The sequence below is a fragment of the Heterocephalus glaber genome, unplaced genomic scaffold (genome assembly GCF_053883595.1).
Source record: "Heterocephalus glaber isolate CG9 unplaced genomic scaffold, H.glaber_assembly_v1.0 deba00001666, whole genome shotgun sequence".
In the NCBI taxonomy this organism is placed as follows: domain Eukaryota; kingdom Metazoa; phylum Chordata; class Mammalia; order Rodentia; family Bathyergidae; genus Heterocephalus; species Heterocephalus glaber.
Window position 1 is genome coordinate 15,389,367 of NW_028258406.1, and position 19,436 is coordinate 15,408,802.

The 19,436-nt window shown below is 36.5% G+C and overlaps 1 protein-coding gene across 1 annotated transcript in view; it reads left to right on the forward strand.

Annotated features, from left to right (window-relative positions):
• Nucleotides 1–18,946, forward strand: part of Gtf2f2 (general transcription factor IIF subunit 2) — a 148,628-nt gene extending 129,682 nt beyond the window's left edge. Inside the window, exons 7-8 of the mRNA XM_004844217.3 lie at nucleotides 4,502–4,645; nucleotides 18,393–18,946. Coding sequence (XP_004844274.1) covers nucleotides 4,502–4,645; nucleotides 18,393–18,512 — 264 coding nt within the window. The 3' untranslated portion in view covers nucleotides 18,513–18,946. The remainder of the gene's footprint in view (nucleotides 1–4,501; nucleotides 4,646–18,392) is intronic.
• Nucleotides 18,947–19,436: the final 490 nt, after the last annotated feature.

Consider the following 19,436-nt stretch of genomic DNA (forward strand, 5'->3'; position numbering starts at 1 on the left):
TTTGACAAATTAAAGCTTCCATTTAAAATAATATATTTTATTTCATCTCTTTTAAGCTTTTATTTTGTATACACTTTATAATATTCATATATACAAAGCACATTTTTATGATTTACAAAGACATATATAAAATTTATATTTTACGCTGTAAAGGTGTTAATCCAAGAAGTATAGTAGTTAATGTGTAAGATTCCTTCCAGGCTCCTCATCTCTGTCCCTGAATCACAATCTCTGTGTGTGTTCTGATTGACTTTGTGTTCATCATTATGTGGCTTCCATAAATTTCACAGCATTCTTACATGTGTTCTGTGGTCTAGTAACAATTTTCCCATAATATTCTCTATTGTCTAGATAGTGGTTCTCAGCGAAGACTGTTTACTACACTCACCCAGGACAGTTTATGGAAGGAAAATGCCTTTGGATTTGATCTAATGTAGAAGAGGCCAACTATCTTAAAGGTTTTTAAGCTCCCTGGGTGATCCTCATGTATAGCCACTCACTAATCCAGAGAGACAGGAACTTTTTACAGTTCTGTCTGCCACTCCCTTTGAAGAGAGGATAAGGTTCAATAATGAATACTTGCTATCTTGTCCTTATTATCATCCTTACCCCCTGCTCCTGAATTTGAAGCACTGTGTTTTCTAGCTCTTGGTCAGGAAATGACAGCAAACTAGAAAAGTTTAAATTAAAAAAAAATGATTGAAGTAATTGTTACATTGCATCTTGAGGTAAACCACCAAGAACTAGAAAGAAAATTTGTTTTTATGCATACTCTCCATCAGTGTGGCAGCCACCTCTGTCAGTCTCCAGAACTGAGGCTGTTGAATTTTGAGGATGTTTTTCTAAGTTTTATATATATATACATAAGTTTTGAATTTTCTGATTAAAATAAATGCCAACAGGATATAGCATAAAGGCTTTTTAGCAACATTTGCCAATATTTGTGTAGTATAGGAATACTACATGCCTTGTCAGTATGAATTTGCACATCAAGGACTGACCGACTCTGAAGAATTAATTTCCTCTCAAGAGACGATGACACACGAGGCAGAAATAGAAACACTGGTAGAGGGGATGAGGAAGTTATCTTTCATAAGGATTTAAAATGCAAAACCATGAGAGTCAAGGCTGTCATGCTCATTTCAGGAGTTAAAAGCCTTCACGAAGACTGCCTTGACAAAGCAATCAACGTATTTCTGCAAACAACAGTCTAGAAATTTACAGACATCTGAATTTTAATATTTTAATTGGTAGTGGGTGGCATTTATAATTTTAGTCAGTGATTAAGATTTCAGTAATGACAGTTGAACATCTCTATATTACATCCACAATAGATTTTCAACATTTGGTTGCATTTTAGTCATGAATAATTTGTTTTCTATTGTGAAACTAAAATTAATTGTATATGATAGATTTTTTTGGATTGTAAAGATTTATAACTGGAATCTTAGTTTAATGTACTTTCTGAATTAGCATTTATTTCAATGATGTTGGTTATTGCTGGAAGCAGAAGAGCAGTGATTAAAATTCAGATAACATAAAGACTATTTCTAGATGGATGTGGTGGTGCACACCAGTAATTGTACCACTCTGGGAGGCTGAGGCAGGAGATCCCAAATTCAAGCCCAGACTGAGCCATTTGGTGAAACCCTGTCTTGAAATTTAAAAAGGACTGGTTATCTAGCTCAGTACAAAGGCCCTGGGTTCAATATCCAGTACTGAAGGAGGAGGAAAAAATGTTTTATTCCAGTAACTATTGTAGTAACATTTTACATTGCCTGCTAAAAAGTTAGATACCTAACTGCTCTCAGTATCATTTCCTTACAGTGCCTTTACATCAGTAAGAAACAAAATACCCAAAGAGAAAATAGTTCAAAAGAGAAGTAACATCTCAAAACTAGTCTTTTCCTAAGCAGACTAGTTCATATCATTTGTGCTTTTTATAATCAAATCTTATTTGTAGTACCAATTGTGAGAATACTAAGATTACCATTTCTGTATTGTTTAATATAAAAAAGAGAAATTACTTTAGTGAATTGATTTTTGTCCTAAGTACAAGATTGGATAATAATAACATAATGACCATGAAAATAATTTAAATTCCTTTTTGTAATTACACTTGTCCTGGAGCAATTTACCTGTTACCACAGAAGATAATCTGGGTTATGAGCCTTAAACATCACTGAAAAAAATTTAACCCATTTTGTTTTAAAAGTCTTTTCTGTAAGTTATCTAATTGTACAGGCTCTAAAGATAATAAATAGATGCTGTATTTTTCTTGCTATTTTTAAATGAATGTAGGATTAAATTTCCAGTACTGAAACTTCTTTAATGTGGAATAATATTTTCATGCCTGTTGTTGCTATTATTTTTTTAATCTAGGTAGAATTTGGCAGTTTAAATATGAGTCACACCATACTCTGACTTTTAATCTTATCCCTGGTATTAATTTTAAAGTTCCTTTCTAAATTTTTACCTTTAATTCAGACCCTCTTGCCTCTGAGTTTGGTACTTGGTAATACTTAAAATTTTTCTCACCAGTCCCAACTAGAATGTGTGCCCTGCCAAAAGTGGGCCACTTACTTTACCAGCATGTTTATTTGAAAACATTTTTTTCTATTGTCTTTCTAGCTTTTGCAATCATTTTACACAAGAAAGAGCCTTCTAAGGGTAGAAACTGTATATACCATCACTCCTTTCATTTCCTAAATTTAACTTTTTCTGTCTTTCAGAATTAGTTAAAGCTGGGAAGGGAGCGAAGACAGAGTATCTTGCAGCCCTAGCTTCATGCAGACAACACAAAAACCTAGCCCCAGTCTTCTTCTGGGTACCCCCTTTCTTTGCATTGGAGACCAGTGGCCTTAGCAAGAAATCAGATCTCACAATGCACTCAACCCTTAGGAAAGGAACCTTAGATTTTCCCTGTCTCCTCTGATTCCATCTTCCTTTATTTTCTAGATCCTAAATTAAGATTCTCTTTCGTGGGCTGGGGATTTAGCTCAGTGGTTCTGTCGCCTGCCTCACAAGCGCAAGGACCTGAGTTTGATCCCCGGTACCAAAAAAAAAAAAAAAAAAAAAAAAAAAAGATTCTCTTTTTCACACTCAACCAGAGTAGAAGATTATAATATCTTCACCTTCACACCTGGTTTTTGCGTACTTTTTCCTCAGGTCCTTTTATTGGGCTTTGCAGTGCAATCCAAAACATAAATCTGTTCCAGTACAGTACAAAGGTTAACAGGGAAGAATAATATGTTGTAATCAATCATTGGTTAGCAAAGAGCAGCTCAACAGACTTATTCCACAATTTCACTTTTTTTTCCCCCCGGTACCAGGGATCAAACTCGAGACCTTGCCCTTGCCAGGCAGGCGCAGCACCACTAAGCTACATCCCTGGCCCCAATATTCCATTCTTTTATCCAAAGACTTTGTAATACTTTATCCTGCACTATCATGCTTTCTTTCTTCTCGGTATGACCATTCTCTTCTGTCCTTCTTTTGACCCTAGAGGAAAGCATGTATTCTTTTTTGTTGTTCTCTTTTATGCTATTCTCACCCAGAAAATCTTGAAGCTGGCTGGATTTCACTCCTCCCAAATATGTGTCATGCATTTTCGTTATTTCAGCATCATGATCTTGTCCTAGTTCGTTCTGTAGTCTACTGATACTTCATTTAAAATGTTATACACATTTTTAATACATGAACCCTAAGAAAGGGATGTTTTTTAAAAGAGAAGATTCTTGTTTGCCTATATCCTAGCGCAGTCCCTGGGACGTAGTCCATGGTTAATTGGCTGAAGAGATACATGGGTTTTGAGTTTTGCTCCCAAGGTGTACATATCAAAAAAATAATGATGATTAAGTTAGTTCTTCTCCCTTGTCTGGCTCCTAAACTTATTTAATTGAAAGACAATGTTGGCAAAGTTACCTTTATCCACTAATTTGAAGTCTCTGATTATGAGTAAGATCTATTTTCAGCACAGGGTCAAGATGAGAAAAGGCTTCCTGGCCCTGCCCATGTCCCTTGTTTATTACCAGTGCTTCCCAAACTTCTTAATCCCTAGAGAACCTGTTCTATGATCTGCCTGCCTCTAAGAACTCCGCACTTGAAATGTGTTACCTACCAAACTACATCTAGTGCATAAACTATTTTACTATATCTTGGTTAATCAAAAACAAAGGAACTGCAAGTTGGAGTTTCTGTTCAACATAGGGAACTAGAAAGAAAGCCTGCTTGGGGGCTAATGGGCACATTGCACAAATCTACATGAAATACTAAAAATAATTTGTAGTGGCATCTTTACTATCCTAGAGCCTTAAAGGTGTATGGAGTCCCAAGAACAACAAGGACCTCAGGTTCTGGGACACCTATTTGAGGCCCCTGTTTAGGCTGTCCCTCAAAACAGCAAATCTAATAGTTCATGGATGACTGGCAAAGATGCCTGTGTTTCCAAGCGTGTTAGGTTGATGCCTTTCTTTTGCTTTGTTGTTTTTCCTGCATATAGATTGAATATGAAAGGAAGAAGAAAGAAGATGGAAAGAGAGCTCGAGCAGATAAACAACATGTCCTAGACATGCTCTTTTCAGCCTTTGAAAAACACCAATATTATAATCTTAAAGACTTGGTGGATATCACAAAACAACCTGTGGTATGTATATGTTCATATTGATCTTTTGAATACCTCCTGCTTCATTAACATGTCATTACTGAAGAGAAATGTGTCCTTCCTGTATGATTTAATTTATAGTCATTTATACTAATGACAGTTTACATTGACACTCAGAAATGTCTTAGTGCAGCTATTTTTTGTAACATGAGCTTCATTATTTTAGATTTCAAATACATTTAATATCAATAATTCCATATGAAGAGAGGAAATTATCCTTTTGATTTATTCTTGACAAACCTGAAGGCTTTGTTATACATCAGCATTTCCCTTTTTGTTAAAATATTAATTTAAATGCCAAAGAATATAAGTAATTTTTCTAATAGAGAAGAAAGTGCTCATGCTGCAAAGCTCATCTTAATGACTTGACTCCCTTTGGCATCAAAGCCTTAGAAACTACATTCCAAGCTAGATTTTAAAAAATTGAAAAAGAATAATTCATTAGCTAATCAGTGTTTCGTCTGGTTTTAGTGAAGTTTATCTGTGCCTTTTATATATAAATATATATGAAAAGGCTATTCCAGAAACTTTGAAAGCGGACAAACCATTCTTAGGGAATAAAACATGCACAAAATTAGATACAGAAAAATAGGTCCTTGTAGAGGGACATTCCAGTAATACTAGGGAAAGCAGTTTCTTTGCTTTGGTATGTTAGGCTTATTCATTTTGCATCAAAGAAAAGGATTATTTGAATGTCTCAGTTTTGGTTCTTCAGATAATTTTTATATGGCAGTACTTAATGAATCTCTTATAATAGAGCTTCCTGACTCATGATTGAGGGTGGACTGGCTTCAAGGAGCCATTAACTTCCTGAATATATGCAGAAATGTTTGGATTTTTCTGGGGAGCAAACCCATAGTGTGTATCAGCTTCTCATGGAGCACCACTGATCTAGAAACTGCTCTGTAATAGTTTTATTATTTAGAAATTACCTTAACAAGCAGATTTTGTTTTGTTTTTGTTTTTTTGAGCCTGGGTCCCCCCATGTAGTTCAGGCTGGCCTTGAACTCACTATGCAGCCCAAGTTGGCCTCAAACTTGCAGCAATCCTCCTGCCTCAGCCCTCCGAGTGCTGTGATTATAGGTGTGCACCACCATATCAAGCCTACAAGAAGATTCTTAAAAGACTATGTTTTGTGTTATCCCTGTCCCTACATATTTATACACTTTACAACATCAACTTAGTAGAAATTCAGTAAATATTTAGTGCAGTTATCTTTTAAAAAAGAAAAAGAAAAAACAGGGAAAATCCTCATTCCCCAAGGACATCATATTTTCCTCAATGGATTTTGACAGGCAAGGTAGGGTTGAGGGACAGAGAGCCAGGATCAGGAAAGTGCTGTACAGAACTCCAGGAAATAGGCCAGAGCTCAAGTTATCCTCACCTACAAAGTTGGGGAGGAATGGACAGCAGCTTCTAGTCTGCTGTTTACCTCACTGGGGGAAGTCATTTCTACTCCTAAAATTGAAAGAATGGCCCAGACAGTCTTTGTGATCCCTTCCACCTCTGAATCTGTGATTCTCTCCCTCTCTTATTTTATCTCCTCTCTGCTCTCCTCTCACATTTGAACTGAGTTGGCAAAGCCCATTGACCAGAAAGGAAATTGCCAAAGCCCAGTTCTTTTCTGTGTAGGTAAATAACCTTTTTAAAAGGTTCATAGAACGTAAGTGAGCATTTTCTAATGGTCATCAGTAAACCGCTACTAATTTAATTTTACTCTGAGTAATGCCACAAGTATTTAAGGAATCTAGTCTCTCATGAAGACCAGTGATCCAGGAAAGGTAAGGGAAAAGGCACTGGATTTGGAGTAATGAAATCTCATTTCAAGTTCCAGTTCTGCTATTTAGCCAAATAGTCCTGGACTAAGTTCTTAAATATATTTAATACATTATTGATGTGTTTAATTTACTTGACATATAACAATATAAAATTAGCCAATTATTAGATTTACAAAATAATACCTCGTTTACAAAATTCTTGTGATAATTAAATGATGGTGAAAGATGCTTTGTCAACTGCAAATATTTTACTAATATCACTACTATTAAGTAAAACTTTTAAGCCTGTGTAAAAGAATAGAATTTTACTCATGTCAGTCAGTTCTTTAGTGTGCACGTTTAATGACCCTCTCATCTGCTAATCTTTCATTTTTTTCTTTAAAGTCTTGTAGGTAAGTATCTTAGTACATCTTCTGTTCCTATGTGGTGAGTACAACAGACTAATTTGTAAAAAGCAGAAGTATGTTTAGTTTATGGTTCTCGAGGCTAGGAAGTCCAAGAGCATGGTGCTGATCACTGCTCAGCATTCAGTGAGGGTCTTCCTTTTGGATCATGGCATGGCGAGACAGAGTCTTTCATTTTCTGATGGCTCCTGATCCACTTTTTTTTTGTACAGAGGATTGAACTCAGGACCTCTCACTTGCCATGCAGGTGCTGTGCCACTGAGCTAAATTCTGGCCCTCCTGATCCACTTCTTTTTTTGTTTGTTTATTTGTTAACAAGTTTCCAACCATGAAATCCATCAGTACAATCAGTACAACACATCCTCTTTGTTATTAGCAGTACTAATAACATCTACTTTCTGATCATATGTCATTTTTTTACATATTCTGAGTGAATCTGAAGTATTGTCTTGTTTTTCCATTTTTTTCCCTCTTTATTCAGTAAGTTTATTGGTAGTAGGTATACAATATGATGACATTCATCATTGGGGATTTGTACCTTTACATGATATATTTTGGTTCTTATTTTTTTCCCCATTCTCCTGCCCTCCTTTCAACCCTTTCACCCCTCCCTATTTACAAAGACTTTGTTTCCATTTTTCCCTTTTCTTATAGTTAATCCTTTCCCTTCTTTCCTTTCCCCTACACCTCCCACTTCTCCTTCCCCTTTGGATCTCATCTTATTAAAAAGCTTCTGCACAGCAAGAGAAACCACCAACAGAGTGAAAAGACAACCCACAATGTGGAAAAAAAAATTTTTTTTCCTCTTCTACGTTAGTTTTTCTTCCTTAAAATAATTGTGTAAGCAAACTTTCTTATTGAAGAGAGGAGCTACCCTTAGGGCCAATTCTTCTCTCATTTGCCAGTATGTGACTTCAACAGGCAACCAGAAACAGTGAAAGTTTCTCTTTTTTTTGATACCAGGGATCGAACTCAGGACCTTGCGCTTGTGAGGCAGGCGTCAGAACCACTGAGCTAAATCCCTGGCCCTGAAAGTTTCTTATCAGGGGCAAATAAGCTGATTTGAAAAGACCAAGCTTTGGTAACTGATGTAAGATCAGGAAAACAGTTTCTGTATAAAGAGATATTTTTGTATGGTTTAATTTTTGACTTTTTACCCCCCTCTAAAATGAAAGCTTAGAAAGCTCCTGGCACAAATCAATTAATTAATTAATTTTAAAAATGAAAGATTAGAGGAAGCCTATTATTTCTCTCTGGCACTTGCTGATCCCAATCATATCGATCCAGTGAACCACCTTTTAATTCAGAATATATAATTGAACAAAAGACATGCTTTCAGTAAAGTAAGTTCAAGTCAGCATGAGAAACTAGATGCAGTATAGTATCCAAACTTTAATCCCCCCAGCTTTAGGTACTACCAAATAGTTGCTTATTTTCAAGGCAGGCTTTCAGTAAACAAACCAGTTACACTGCTGTATCAGAGCAATCAGATAGCATTCATCTAACCTTCAGAGTTTATTTCTGGAAAGGCTTAAGTAAGGATTTCTTTTTTGATACTGGGAATCGAACTCAGAGCCTTGAACTTGCCAGGCAGGCACTGTGCCACTGAGCTGTATCCCAGTCCCAAGTAAGGATTTCAGTAAAAGTAATTTCAGCAAAATTTTGGAATGAAGATACAAGAACCAATGCTTTTTTAAAGAATCAAATGGCTACAGAATTTGAGATACTGTACTTTTCTCCTACCAAAAATGAAAATTTACTGGTTTCTCTTGTTATGGGTCAGGGAATTGTTTCAGATTTTTTTCACCTGTAAGGAACAGGAAATCAGATCAAACTAGCTTAAGTGAAAATAAAATTTATTGGCACATGTAGCTTCAAAAGTTCAGGAATGCACCTGTTTAGAGATGACTAGATCTAGCTACCAATATTTTTTAATTAGAATTGTGTCTTCTCATCTCTCCACATCTGCCTGGCCAGCCAAAGCCCAATGCTTCCCACCCTGTGCCATACTGCCTGGCACAGTTTGTGCCTAATCAGTGTTTTTTTGTTTTTGTTTTGTTGGTAGTGCTGGGGATCTGACCAAGGGCCTTGTACATACAAGGCAAGAGCCCTACCACTGATCCACATGCCCAGCCCCTGTGCCTAATCAGTATTAATCTTTTTTTTTTTTGCTATCAGAGTAAATATGTTTGAAACAGAACTCTTTTTTTTTTGAGGTACCAGGGATCGAACTCAGGACCTTGCGCTTGCAAGGCAGATGCGGTACCACTGAGCTAAATCCCTGCCCCTCAGAACTCTTAATTTCTACGTCTCATCAAAGCCTCCCTGACTTCCCCTTTTCAGTAACTGATATTATTGTTCCCCAAGTCAGTAAAGCCAGACACCAGTTTCATGTTTCTTCTTTATTTTATATATATATTACAAATTATGTTGTATAGATCTCTCATTCGGGATCTTAAATGTTCAGGGTCTTTTACAGACTGACAAGTTCAATTTTTTGATTTATAGATCGAGAAACATAGTTGACAAGTGGCTTATGACTAGCTGTCTTGATGTCAGTCTAAGAGTATCTATTATTACTTGCCCGGTCTTATTCAGACATGTATATAGATCTGTGGACAAACAAGGAAAGTACTTTTTTTAATAATAGGAATGCTGTGTGTGTGTGTGTGTGCGCTCACGCGTGCATGGGCACATGCACACACCAGACAAGTATTCTGTAACCCAGCCCTAGGAATACCTTCTTGTGTCATTTTTTGTTTTTTTGAGACAGGGTCTTGCCATGTACTTCAGGCTGGCCTTGAACTCACAGCAATCCTATCTCAGCCTCCTAAGTGCTGTGATTATAGGTGTGTGCCACCATGCCTGGCAGGATTCCCTTTTTAATGAGGAGAAGAAAAACTGAATTTTCTCTCAAATACATTGAACTTCTAAAACATTAGCTGCACATGGTGGCATATGCCTGTAATCTCAGCACTCAGGCAGCTGAAGCAAGAGGATCGCCCCAAGTTCAAGGCCAGCCTGGGCTACATGGTGAGTTTAAGGTTAGCCTGAACTGCATAGTGAGACCCCATCTCAAGCAAACAAACAAATAAATGCTGTTTTCATTATAATGCTTGGTTTTGAAATAATCTTTCACTTTTTCACTTAATTAGTTTTTTCTTCTTTTTTAGAAAGCTATGTATCATTTTTTTCTCTTCACATATTCCCTTTCAGTTCTCAGTTTTTCCTGAAAGTTGAAATTCTTGTTCTGAATATTACTAAAACTGAAAAGAACCAATTTCCCAACACAGCATATTAATTAATGGCAGCCCTTTTTGATATGTCTGGGTTTTTTGGGGGTTTTTTTGTTTTTTTGGTACCAGGGATCAAACTTAGGTCCTTGTGCTTACACAGCAGACAGCGAAACCACTGAGCTAAATCCCCAGCCCTTGAGATGTCTGTTTTAAAAACTAATTATTTGCTAACGTATGAAGTGGAGTCCTAATTAAAAGTTTTAGCGTATAAAGTGTCATATTAAAATAAATTATTAACTGCATTGAATATAAGTGGGTGAAATTTTAAAACATTTATGAAATTTTAATACCTTTTGAATAGAATATTTTAATAACTAGTAGACCTATTACCAAATTTATCGTGGAATTGTAACATTTTTCTTTTTGACTTATTTTTTTTCCTTTTTTCTTTATTTTAACCTCATTTCTGAATAAGGTAAGAATTTGAGGCATATATGAATTAGCTTATGATTTTACATAAGATATTACATAAAGAACAGAATCTAAGATGGCTATCCATAAAACAAAACTGCTTTCATTTAGATACAAAATTTAACATTGAATTTTCAATTAAATGACAGGTTACAAAATTTATATTTAATATGAAAAATGCCGTTACTGATTAAATCGCCTACCCCATCTTTCCAGTCCCATTCAGTGTTAAAAAGAGGAAAAGTAAAAATTTAGGCCTTCTGCTTATTTCTTTAGTCCCTGAACAAACTAGAAAGACTTATCTTCAGTATTGCCATCCAAATGGAATTAATTTCCCTAGGGAAAGAAATAATTTTCTTTGTGTTTATCCCTACATTCAAGAAAATACTATTCTGTGGATTTTTGATAAGCATTCAAAGCCTCCCATGTCTATGAGCTGGTGGGTTCAGATGCCCGAGGATGATCCTGCTGGCAAAGGGCCTGGCAGTGCCAGCACTGGCTTTCGTAGGTTTATATTGCAGCGTTGTGAGCCGTCCCTTCTTTCTAGAATGTCTCAATATGGATTTTTAAAAAATTCTTTTATTGGTACATTTTAGGTACACAGTGCATTTACATTTATCATTGGGTGCTTATACCTGTACATGATGTATCTTGGTTCTTATTTTTTCCCCCATTACCTATGCGCCCTTCACCCCCTCCACCCTTCCCTGTTTACATAGATTTCATTTCCTTTTTTTTTTTTTCTTTTCTCATAATTTTTCCTTTCCCTTCTTCCCTTTCTCCTTCCCCTCCCACCACCCCTATGCCTTTGGACCTTTTCCTATTTCAAATTATCAGTTATTCATTTTAATCATTTTAATCCTTATTTACACTTTCAGTTTCTCATACTAGAGAAACTATTCAGTATTTACACATGTGTGTCCTATTTATTTCACTTATGAGTATAGCCTCAATATGCATCCATTTAGCTATAAATGTCTCCAGTTTCTCGTTCTTTATGGCTGAGTAGTACTCCATTTTACAAAAAAACCACATCTTTATCCAGTTTCCAGTTGATGGGCACTTGAGCTGTTTCCAAGCTTTAGCTATTACAATCTGTGCCGCTATAAACATAGGTGCACCTATATTGCTGTGGTATGATTCTTTTGATTAATATGGATATTTTAATTATGTATTAATGCACAGAGCCAGAAACTATTTAGTGGAGATGTTTCTTTATGTAATTTGAAAATAAAAATAGTGTCATCTTAAAATGTACATTGTGCATCCATAACCACAGATTTATAACATTTTCATTACCCTGAAAAGAAATTCCATAACCCATTAGCAGTGGCCCTACCGCTACCTCCAGGCCTAGACAACAACTAATCTATTCCGTATCTATACGTTTTCCTATTCCAGATATTTCCTAGAAATGGAATCATGTAATACCTGGCTTCTTTTAGGCATAATGTTTTCATGAGTTATCCACATAGCATGCATCAGTACTTCATTCCTTTATATTGCCAGATGTATACCATTGTGTGAATATACCAGGGTTTGTTTATCCATTCGTTAATGGACCTTTGGATTGTTTTCACTTTGGGTATTATGAATAATAAAACTGCTATGAACAAACATGTATAAGTTTTCATATAAATATACACTTTTATTACTTTTGGGAGTGAAATTGTTGGGTGACATAGTAACTGATATTCTGAGGAACTACTAGATTGTGATTGATCATTTTTAATCATTAGCAGGAAGTTTTATGTACCATTGCCCTAGTGTAAAACTACTTTCTTTTTCAAATATTTTAAGGGTGAGAATAATGCTTCCACAATGGAAATGTTAGCTAATTTACTGAAAATTTTAAATTGGTAAGATATACTCCTGCAGGTATACTAATACAACTATACCACTGATATTTTCTTGTTTTTATACATTCAAAACTACATACTAATAAATCCATAGTTGCCATGATCCTAAATGTAAGAATTCATATTTATTTATATTTCAAAGGGAATATTATTCTCTTCTTTACCTGTTGGTTTGGATATCCCTGTATTTTCCTAGTTAACAATTTCACAATGTACATAAATATATTTATACTGAAATATAAACATAAATATGTTTAAATAAAAACAAATATATATAAATATTTTGGGGGCTTATTTTTGTTTTGGGAGGAGGTTGTATGTTTTGAGACAGGATCTCTGAATATAGCTCAGGCTGACCTCAAATTCATAATCCTCCTACCTTAGCCTCCTGAGTGCTGGGATTACAGGTATGTGCCATCCTGCCTAGCTACATATAAATACATATTTATAAGCATATTTGACACTGTTAACTGGGGGAGGGTATGTACGGGGTGGATGTTCCCGATTGTAAACCATTATATCCCAGCCTTGGAATACCTTGTAATAGTTCATGGTTATGTTCTATTTGGTATACAGATAAATGAATATAGTTTAGAAGCATGTCTTGAAACAGAGTTAGCAGTTTGGGCACTTGCCAGTGCCACACAAGTGAGGTGTTGCTGGTGGGATAGTTTACCAGTACATATATAATAATGTAATAATTGATTTTTCAAAATTTGGATTAAGTGTAAAATAGGGTAGAACAAGGTTTATCCTTTGACCATTTCATTACCCATCTCTCTGCTGCGTGATTTTCAAACAGAAGAAAATAGCCAGTGGGATGTTGAGAGGAAGATGAGGAGCAAGGTCTAGTGGAAAGAGGGAGTGAAACTAGAAGGAAAGGAGAGCAGTGCGGACCTGGACCATGTTCCAGAGAAGTCCCTGGCATCACCTTCCCTCACCTGTTCACATTTTTTTCTCTCTGACGGAGTGAAAACATCGGTTGCCTTTGTTCACAGTGTGTTCTTTTTTTTTTTGGTACCCGGAATCAGTCTCAAGGCCTCCCGCTTGCCAGGCAGATGCTGTGCCGCTGAGCAACATCCCCAACTCAGTGTATTCTTAACAAGAATTTTGTGCTGAGCCACTAATAGCTTCATCAGTAAGTCCTCTGTTATGTTGACCTCTCAAAGGAGTCACAGTTATTCACACAAAAACCACATAAAGATGAAGTAATACTTTGATTATCACAGAAACAATAATCTGCTCTTCCCTTTGGCAAATCTTCATGCCATCATTGGTATAGATTTGCATATTGCATATTTGGTCCAGTCTTTTGGAGAAATTTTTGTGACTGTAAAAGCTTAGTAGCATCATATTATTAGCTTACTTAAACCATTAATAGTTGATCAGCTTCCTGTTAAAGGTATATGTTTTAAATCGAGCTCTAGAAATTTAGTTATTATATATGTGATACTTATCACTGAAATGCCTGATAAAATGAAATGCAGAGAGATCTTCCATTTGTCTGGCAAAGCTGTAGAGAAAAAGGAGAAATGACGGGACAGAGGGAGGGAAGAAAGAGAAGAGGAAACTCAAATAGCAGGCTACTGTGCCTTGTGACTCTGCCAAGGCTCACCCCTCTCTTGAGGGACAATCACAAAGTTGATCTGTGGACTTCGGGCTTTTTAATCACCACAATTTTATCTTAACCCACAAATCCAAACTGTATCCTAATCTCTCCGTGTTTTGGGCCAAGGCTTTGCTAGTTCCTTCCACAGAAGCTTCAATGTTTTATCTTCTTTTTTTTCTACATTCAGACTTGCTATAAATTCTCTGCCACATATGTCTTTGATGAAGAATTGCTGGACATGGGCCATTTTATTCAGATTGTTTGTTGCATCATGACACATAATCCATAATGGGAAACATTCTAAATCCCATGTGACATAAAGTTCTACCTGGTCCTAGAATCCTTGTTTAAATTGTAGGTGGTTAGACAAAAATTAAATTAGAAAGTCACTCAGTGTTTATAATATGTAAGAGAAGTAGAACTGGTTTCTCTAGCTCTCTGCGTAGAATTGCTGTTCAATTCAAATGATTAAGTTTCCACCCCTAAATGTTAGCATCTTGAGCCAGGTGGGTTAGTGGTCCTCTTCAGTGCTCCTACTGAGATCATGTTCGTAGGTCTTTATTACTATCCTTGCCTGCTTATGTGTTTTTGTCTCCACCCCAGTCTTAAACTATAAACTCTATGGGGCCGGGGATTTAGCTCAGTGGTTCCACCACCTGCCTCTCAGGCACAAGGTCCTGAGTTCGATCCCTGGTACCAAAAATAAAAAATAAAAATGATAAACTCTGCGAAGAGGAATAACTTCACCTGGAACATTGTAGGTGCTGGAGTAAATAGATATTTTGAGTGAAAATATGTATAACAAAAGGAAAATGAGATTACCAATTAATTTTCAATCCTGGTAGAACCTTTAAAATTTCCCACTTAAAATGGCTTTGTCTCCAACATTAGTTTAGCAAAATAATACAGATTCTAGTAATAAGTGACATTCAAATGCAGGTGGTAGTTTGCAAGACAACTTTTGTTTTGAAAACTGGGTCAACACCTAAGTTGTAAAAGTAGGAAGAATTAGCATCTCATAGTTTACTCCTGTGGACCTCCTCTGTGCTCTCCCCTCGCCACCTGGTCCTCTTAGCTCCCCGGTCACTTTTAACTGAACTCCGTCCACCCCAAGTAAGTACACCCAGGCTCTGTGATGTACAGTCAGGCACTGTTAATAAGAATGTGTGGTTTGAGAGGAGAGGGGCATGTAAATAAAGGATTAGAATATAGTATAATAAAGGTTGTCATTGAAGTGTGTACAGTGTGTGAAATGTAAATCTAAGGGGTGAGGCTGCTATGGAAAATTTCTCTGAGAAAGCAGCATTTGAGCCTACTCTTAAAGGATAAGAGATTCCAATATGTTCTTTGCTTTGTTCTTTGAGATAAAATCTTACTATGCAGTCCAGGCTGGCCTTGAATTCACTAAATAGCCCAAGTTATTCTTGAACTCAAGATCTTTCTGCCTCAACCCCCAGATGCTCCAATTAATTGGCATGTGCCACCATGTCCAGCGAGGTTCAGATCTGAGAGAAGGGGATAAGCAATACAGAGAAGGGAAACTGTATTTAGGAACCAAAAAAAAAGCACAAAAATCCCCAAAAGCATATAGATAGAGAATTGGCAGGTGTGTGTAAAGGGGAGTATTACAAGAGGAGGCCAGAGGGGGAAGGCAGGCCTGAGTAGACATCTACAAAGGGGTTTGGAACTTCATTTGTAGGCCAGAGGGGAAGCCATTGAAACATCTTAGAAGTGTGATCTGTTCTCACTGTTCATTATTTATATCTTCTTTTCAGAGATTTTTTTACCTTAGTTTTCCCTATCATCACTCCTAGTTTTTCTTCTAATGGTTTGTGCCTACTCCCTGGCCAAGCTAATTAATTTGGTTAGAGTAAAATGGTCTGTGATTGTGATCTGAAACATCCAAAACTCCAGGAAGTCTGAACTCCACATACACACACCCAAATCTGTACCATGTTAGACATTGTGGCCTTCATCCTGCTTTGTTAAGATGACAAATAAACAGGCTACGATTGTCTCACCCCCTTCCTACTGTTACAAGGAAGAGAGTGACATCTTCATATATAAAAGTTATCTCAAATATTATACTAGAATGCCAAAATGAGAGTGGGCTACGTATAAAAGCAATTCAGTTTATTCACTTAGACTTCCTTAAACCAGGTATAATATGACACGCCTATAATCCTAGCACTCACAAATTCAAGGCAAGCCTGGGCTGTTAGTGAAACACTGTATCAAAAAACAAAAAGAGAGAGAGAGACTTTCTTAATATTTTGTTTTTAGCCCTTCTTGGTCTTTTCATTTTCTCCATCTAGATTATAAATAGGCACATGAGGTAGAGTCAGAGAGTGTCTTTTCTTTCAGGGTGCCAAAATGCTCATGGCAATTGCTCTTTTCATTTTTGACCCATTGCAGTGCATCCACAAATGTATGATTGTTTGTGCAACAGGATCTTAGCCAGCTTCACAATAAACTAGTCTTTGGAATTTTACAAAGATGTCATTCTTGGCACCTAAAACAGAATCATTTGTGCCTACCCCATCATTTTCCAGTTATGAATTCAGTTTAATTAGTAGCTTATGACCAGTGTCTCATTTTTAAATGTAATCTAAAGTAGCAGACAGCAGATGTGCATATTACCTGGATGTCTCAGTCTTTATGCTCATTCACAGGGGTCCTTCAGTGAAGCCTGCTGTAGAAGGTGTGGGAGGGAGGCAGGACGCCAGGGGAACCCAGGGCTCACTTGGTTCATTGCTGCCACCTGCTGGGCCTGGCTGCTGGACTGGGAAGGCCCAAGGGAGATAGCTAAGCCATCTCACAGCCTTCTAAACAACCTTTTTATAGTCCTGGTGCTAATCAGCTGTAATATTTCTACTTTTTAATTTTTTTAGTGATACTGTGGTTCAAATCCAAGGCCTTGCATATGCTGGTCAAACACTCTGCCAGTGAGCTATGTCCCCAGCCTTAAGCTACCATATTTCTACATGACTAAAAGGACTTTGGGATTGTAGAACATTATCCCAATCAGTGTGAGATGCCATTAGATCGTGTTGATAATACATAATGCCCCACAGTGGTGAGACTCAGAGACATACTGGGGACTCAGAGATCCTACAGTAGCAGAACTGGAAGTATCCTTAAAGCAGGTATAGTGAAACTTTAGTTAAATGAGTCACATAAGGACTTGTTAAAATGCAGGTTCTTAGGCCCAATGTGAGGCTTACTATAGCTTCATAACAGGCTTTAATGCAGGTAGTCTTGCATCATTGATGAGAAGCATTGCCTTAAATGTTATCCAGGCAAGAGTGTCTCAAGCATTTTTCTAATTAGTGCATTTTATTTTTTTTGTTAGTTTTTTAATGCATTTAATGTTTTTTAATGCATTTTAATTAATAAAAACAATTACATCTTCCATGAATGGAAAGAGTCATCTTAGTACTGTTAACTGGTTCTTTGAATCATACACTCAAAATTGTTTCATTGATTTGTTCTGCAAAGAAAAAAATGTCGCTTTTAAGGAATTAACTTTTTCTCCAAGAAAGAAGTAGTACTATACTATAATTTGTATTGGTCAGTTTATAGTGGATGCTTTAGTCCTTGCGCACTGGCAAGCAGAGGTAGGGTTTAGTATTGTATGTAACATAGCCATCACTTCCATGACTCTAATAATGATTTTGCATTTATTGAATTTTCAGGGATCAAAAATACCATAATAGGGAATCTTCCCTCTGGGGAGACAAGCAGAAAAAAGCTGCAGCCTGCTGGGTTTTAGCATGTCATCACTTCTTATTCCTCACCCTGTCTATGACAAGCTTAACCAATGTCCAAATAATAGTAAACACAAATAATAACTTTCCTTATTACATAAGAAAAATGAGTGGTGTGATTCACAACTTTGAGACACCTTAAACCTGAGAATTCTGGATACCTGTCATGTGCTTACTTCATTGAATACTATCTTCCCACCCCAAAAATATTTGTCTTTTTTGATATATGCTGCTACACCTGAAATTACTGGCTCCAGTCTAATTGTAAGCTGAGTCCTTGAAGCTACAGAACTCAAGGGCAAATTACACTTGGTATGCTACATCGTGTTAATAAACATCAAGCACCAGTCATTTGTGTTTTCCTTTAGCCTTTTTTTTAAGCGTTCCAATTGTTGGCATTGAGGACTTCCATCCCCTTTGATGCAGATGATCATTTATTTAATGAGGTTATGTATTGCTGTGTAGAATCAAGGCAGTTTATTAAACCTCTTAGAAGGGAAATCTTATTGAGCTTTTAGGGTCATAGTTTTTATTACTAAATATACTTGGGTGTATTTTGTTTTCTGCCTTCCTAATCTCATCTGTTGAGATTTTTTTGTTTTTAGGGATACTTGAAGGAAATCTTGAAAGAAATTGGTATTCAGAATGTAAAAGGCATCCACAAAAACACATGGGAGCTGAAGCCAGAATACAGGCATTATCAAGGAGAAGAAAAGAATGATTAGGAGGACCTTCAGACACATGCAGATGGAACAGCTTAAAGGCAGCTCTGCTGGAACAGCATTCATACCCGGATGCTTGACCACCCCGTGTTAACAGGAGTAAAATGACTGGTACTTTCATTTTTCTCAGTGAAATTTTTTTAACCTAAAATTCTATTAAGTATCTTAAGTGGTTTTTTGAAAAGGATAAATTTATTTATAGACTTAACTTGTACTCAACCATATTATTCACAGTGGGAATAGGGGCTGGGGGATTAAAAGGGCTTCTCTTTTTTTAAGTGTTAACTTTTGAAATGTAACATTAAGAAATGTTTCCTAAACATTTCTCTGTCCTTACTGTATCTCTGAGGAGCTGAGGAATTCAGATCCATAGTGAATGGTATAGCAGGGGGGAAAGGTCAATTACAGAAACTATTAAAAAGAATTTAAAAACCGAAGTTTCTTTTTCTGAAATTATTGAAGAATGAAGCTGTCTTCTTTTTTAACAGATGATCATGTTTCACATTCAAACGTGTTAATAAAGAACATTTTAGTTTATAGTAAAGTGGCAGTTTTCATCATTAGCATATTTTACCCTAGGGATAATTGATGAGAAATGAAAAAAATCATGGTCAATTAATGTTTTTGTTTGCTTTTAAAATAATAGAAAATTAAATATCTGCCCAGAATTTCAAGAAATATCTCCCCAAACCAGATCATAAGCTTCTCAAAGACCAGCTTTGCCCCCAGAGTTGTACTGCCCACTCAGCAGTCCTATGTTGATCCTTGTACAGCAAGTGACATTGTAGCTAAGGAGGACTGCGGGGGTGCAGTGGAGACACAAAGCATTCATGTCAGTTCTTAGGGCATGAAAATATATTTTATCTTTCTCTTTAGTTAATTTTTAAATAAAAGCATTACATGTACATGATGAAAGTTTTTCTGGCA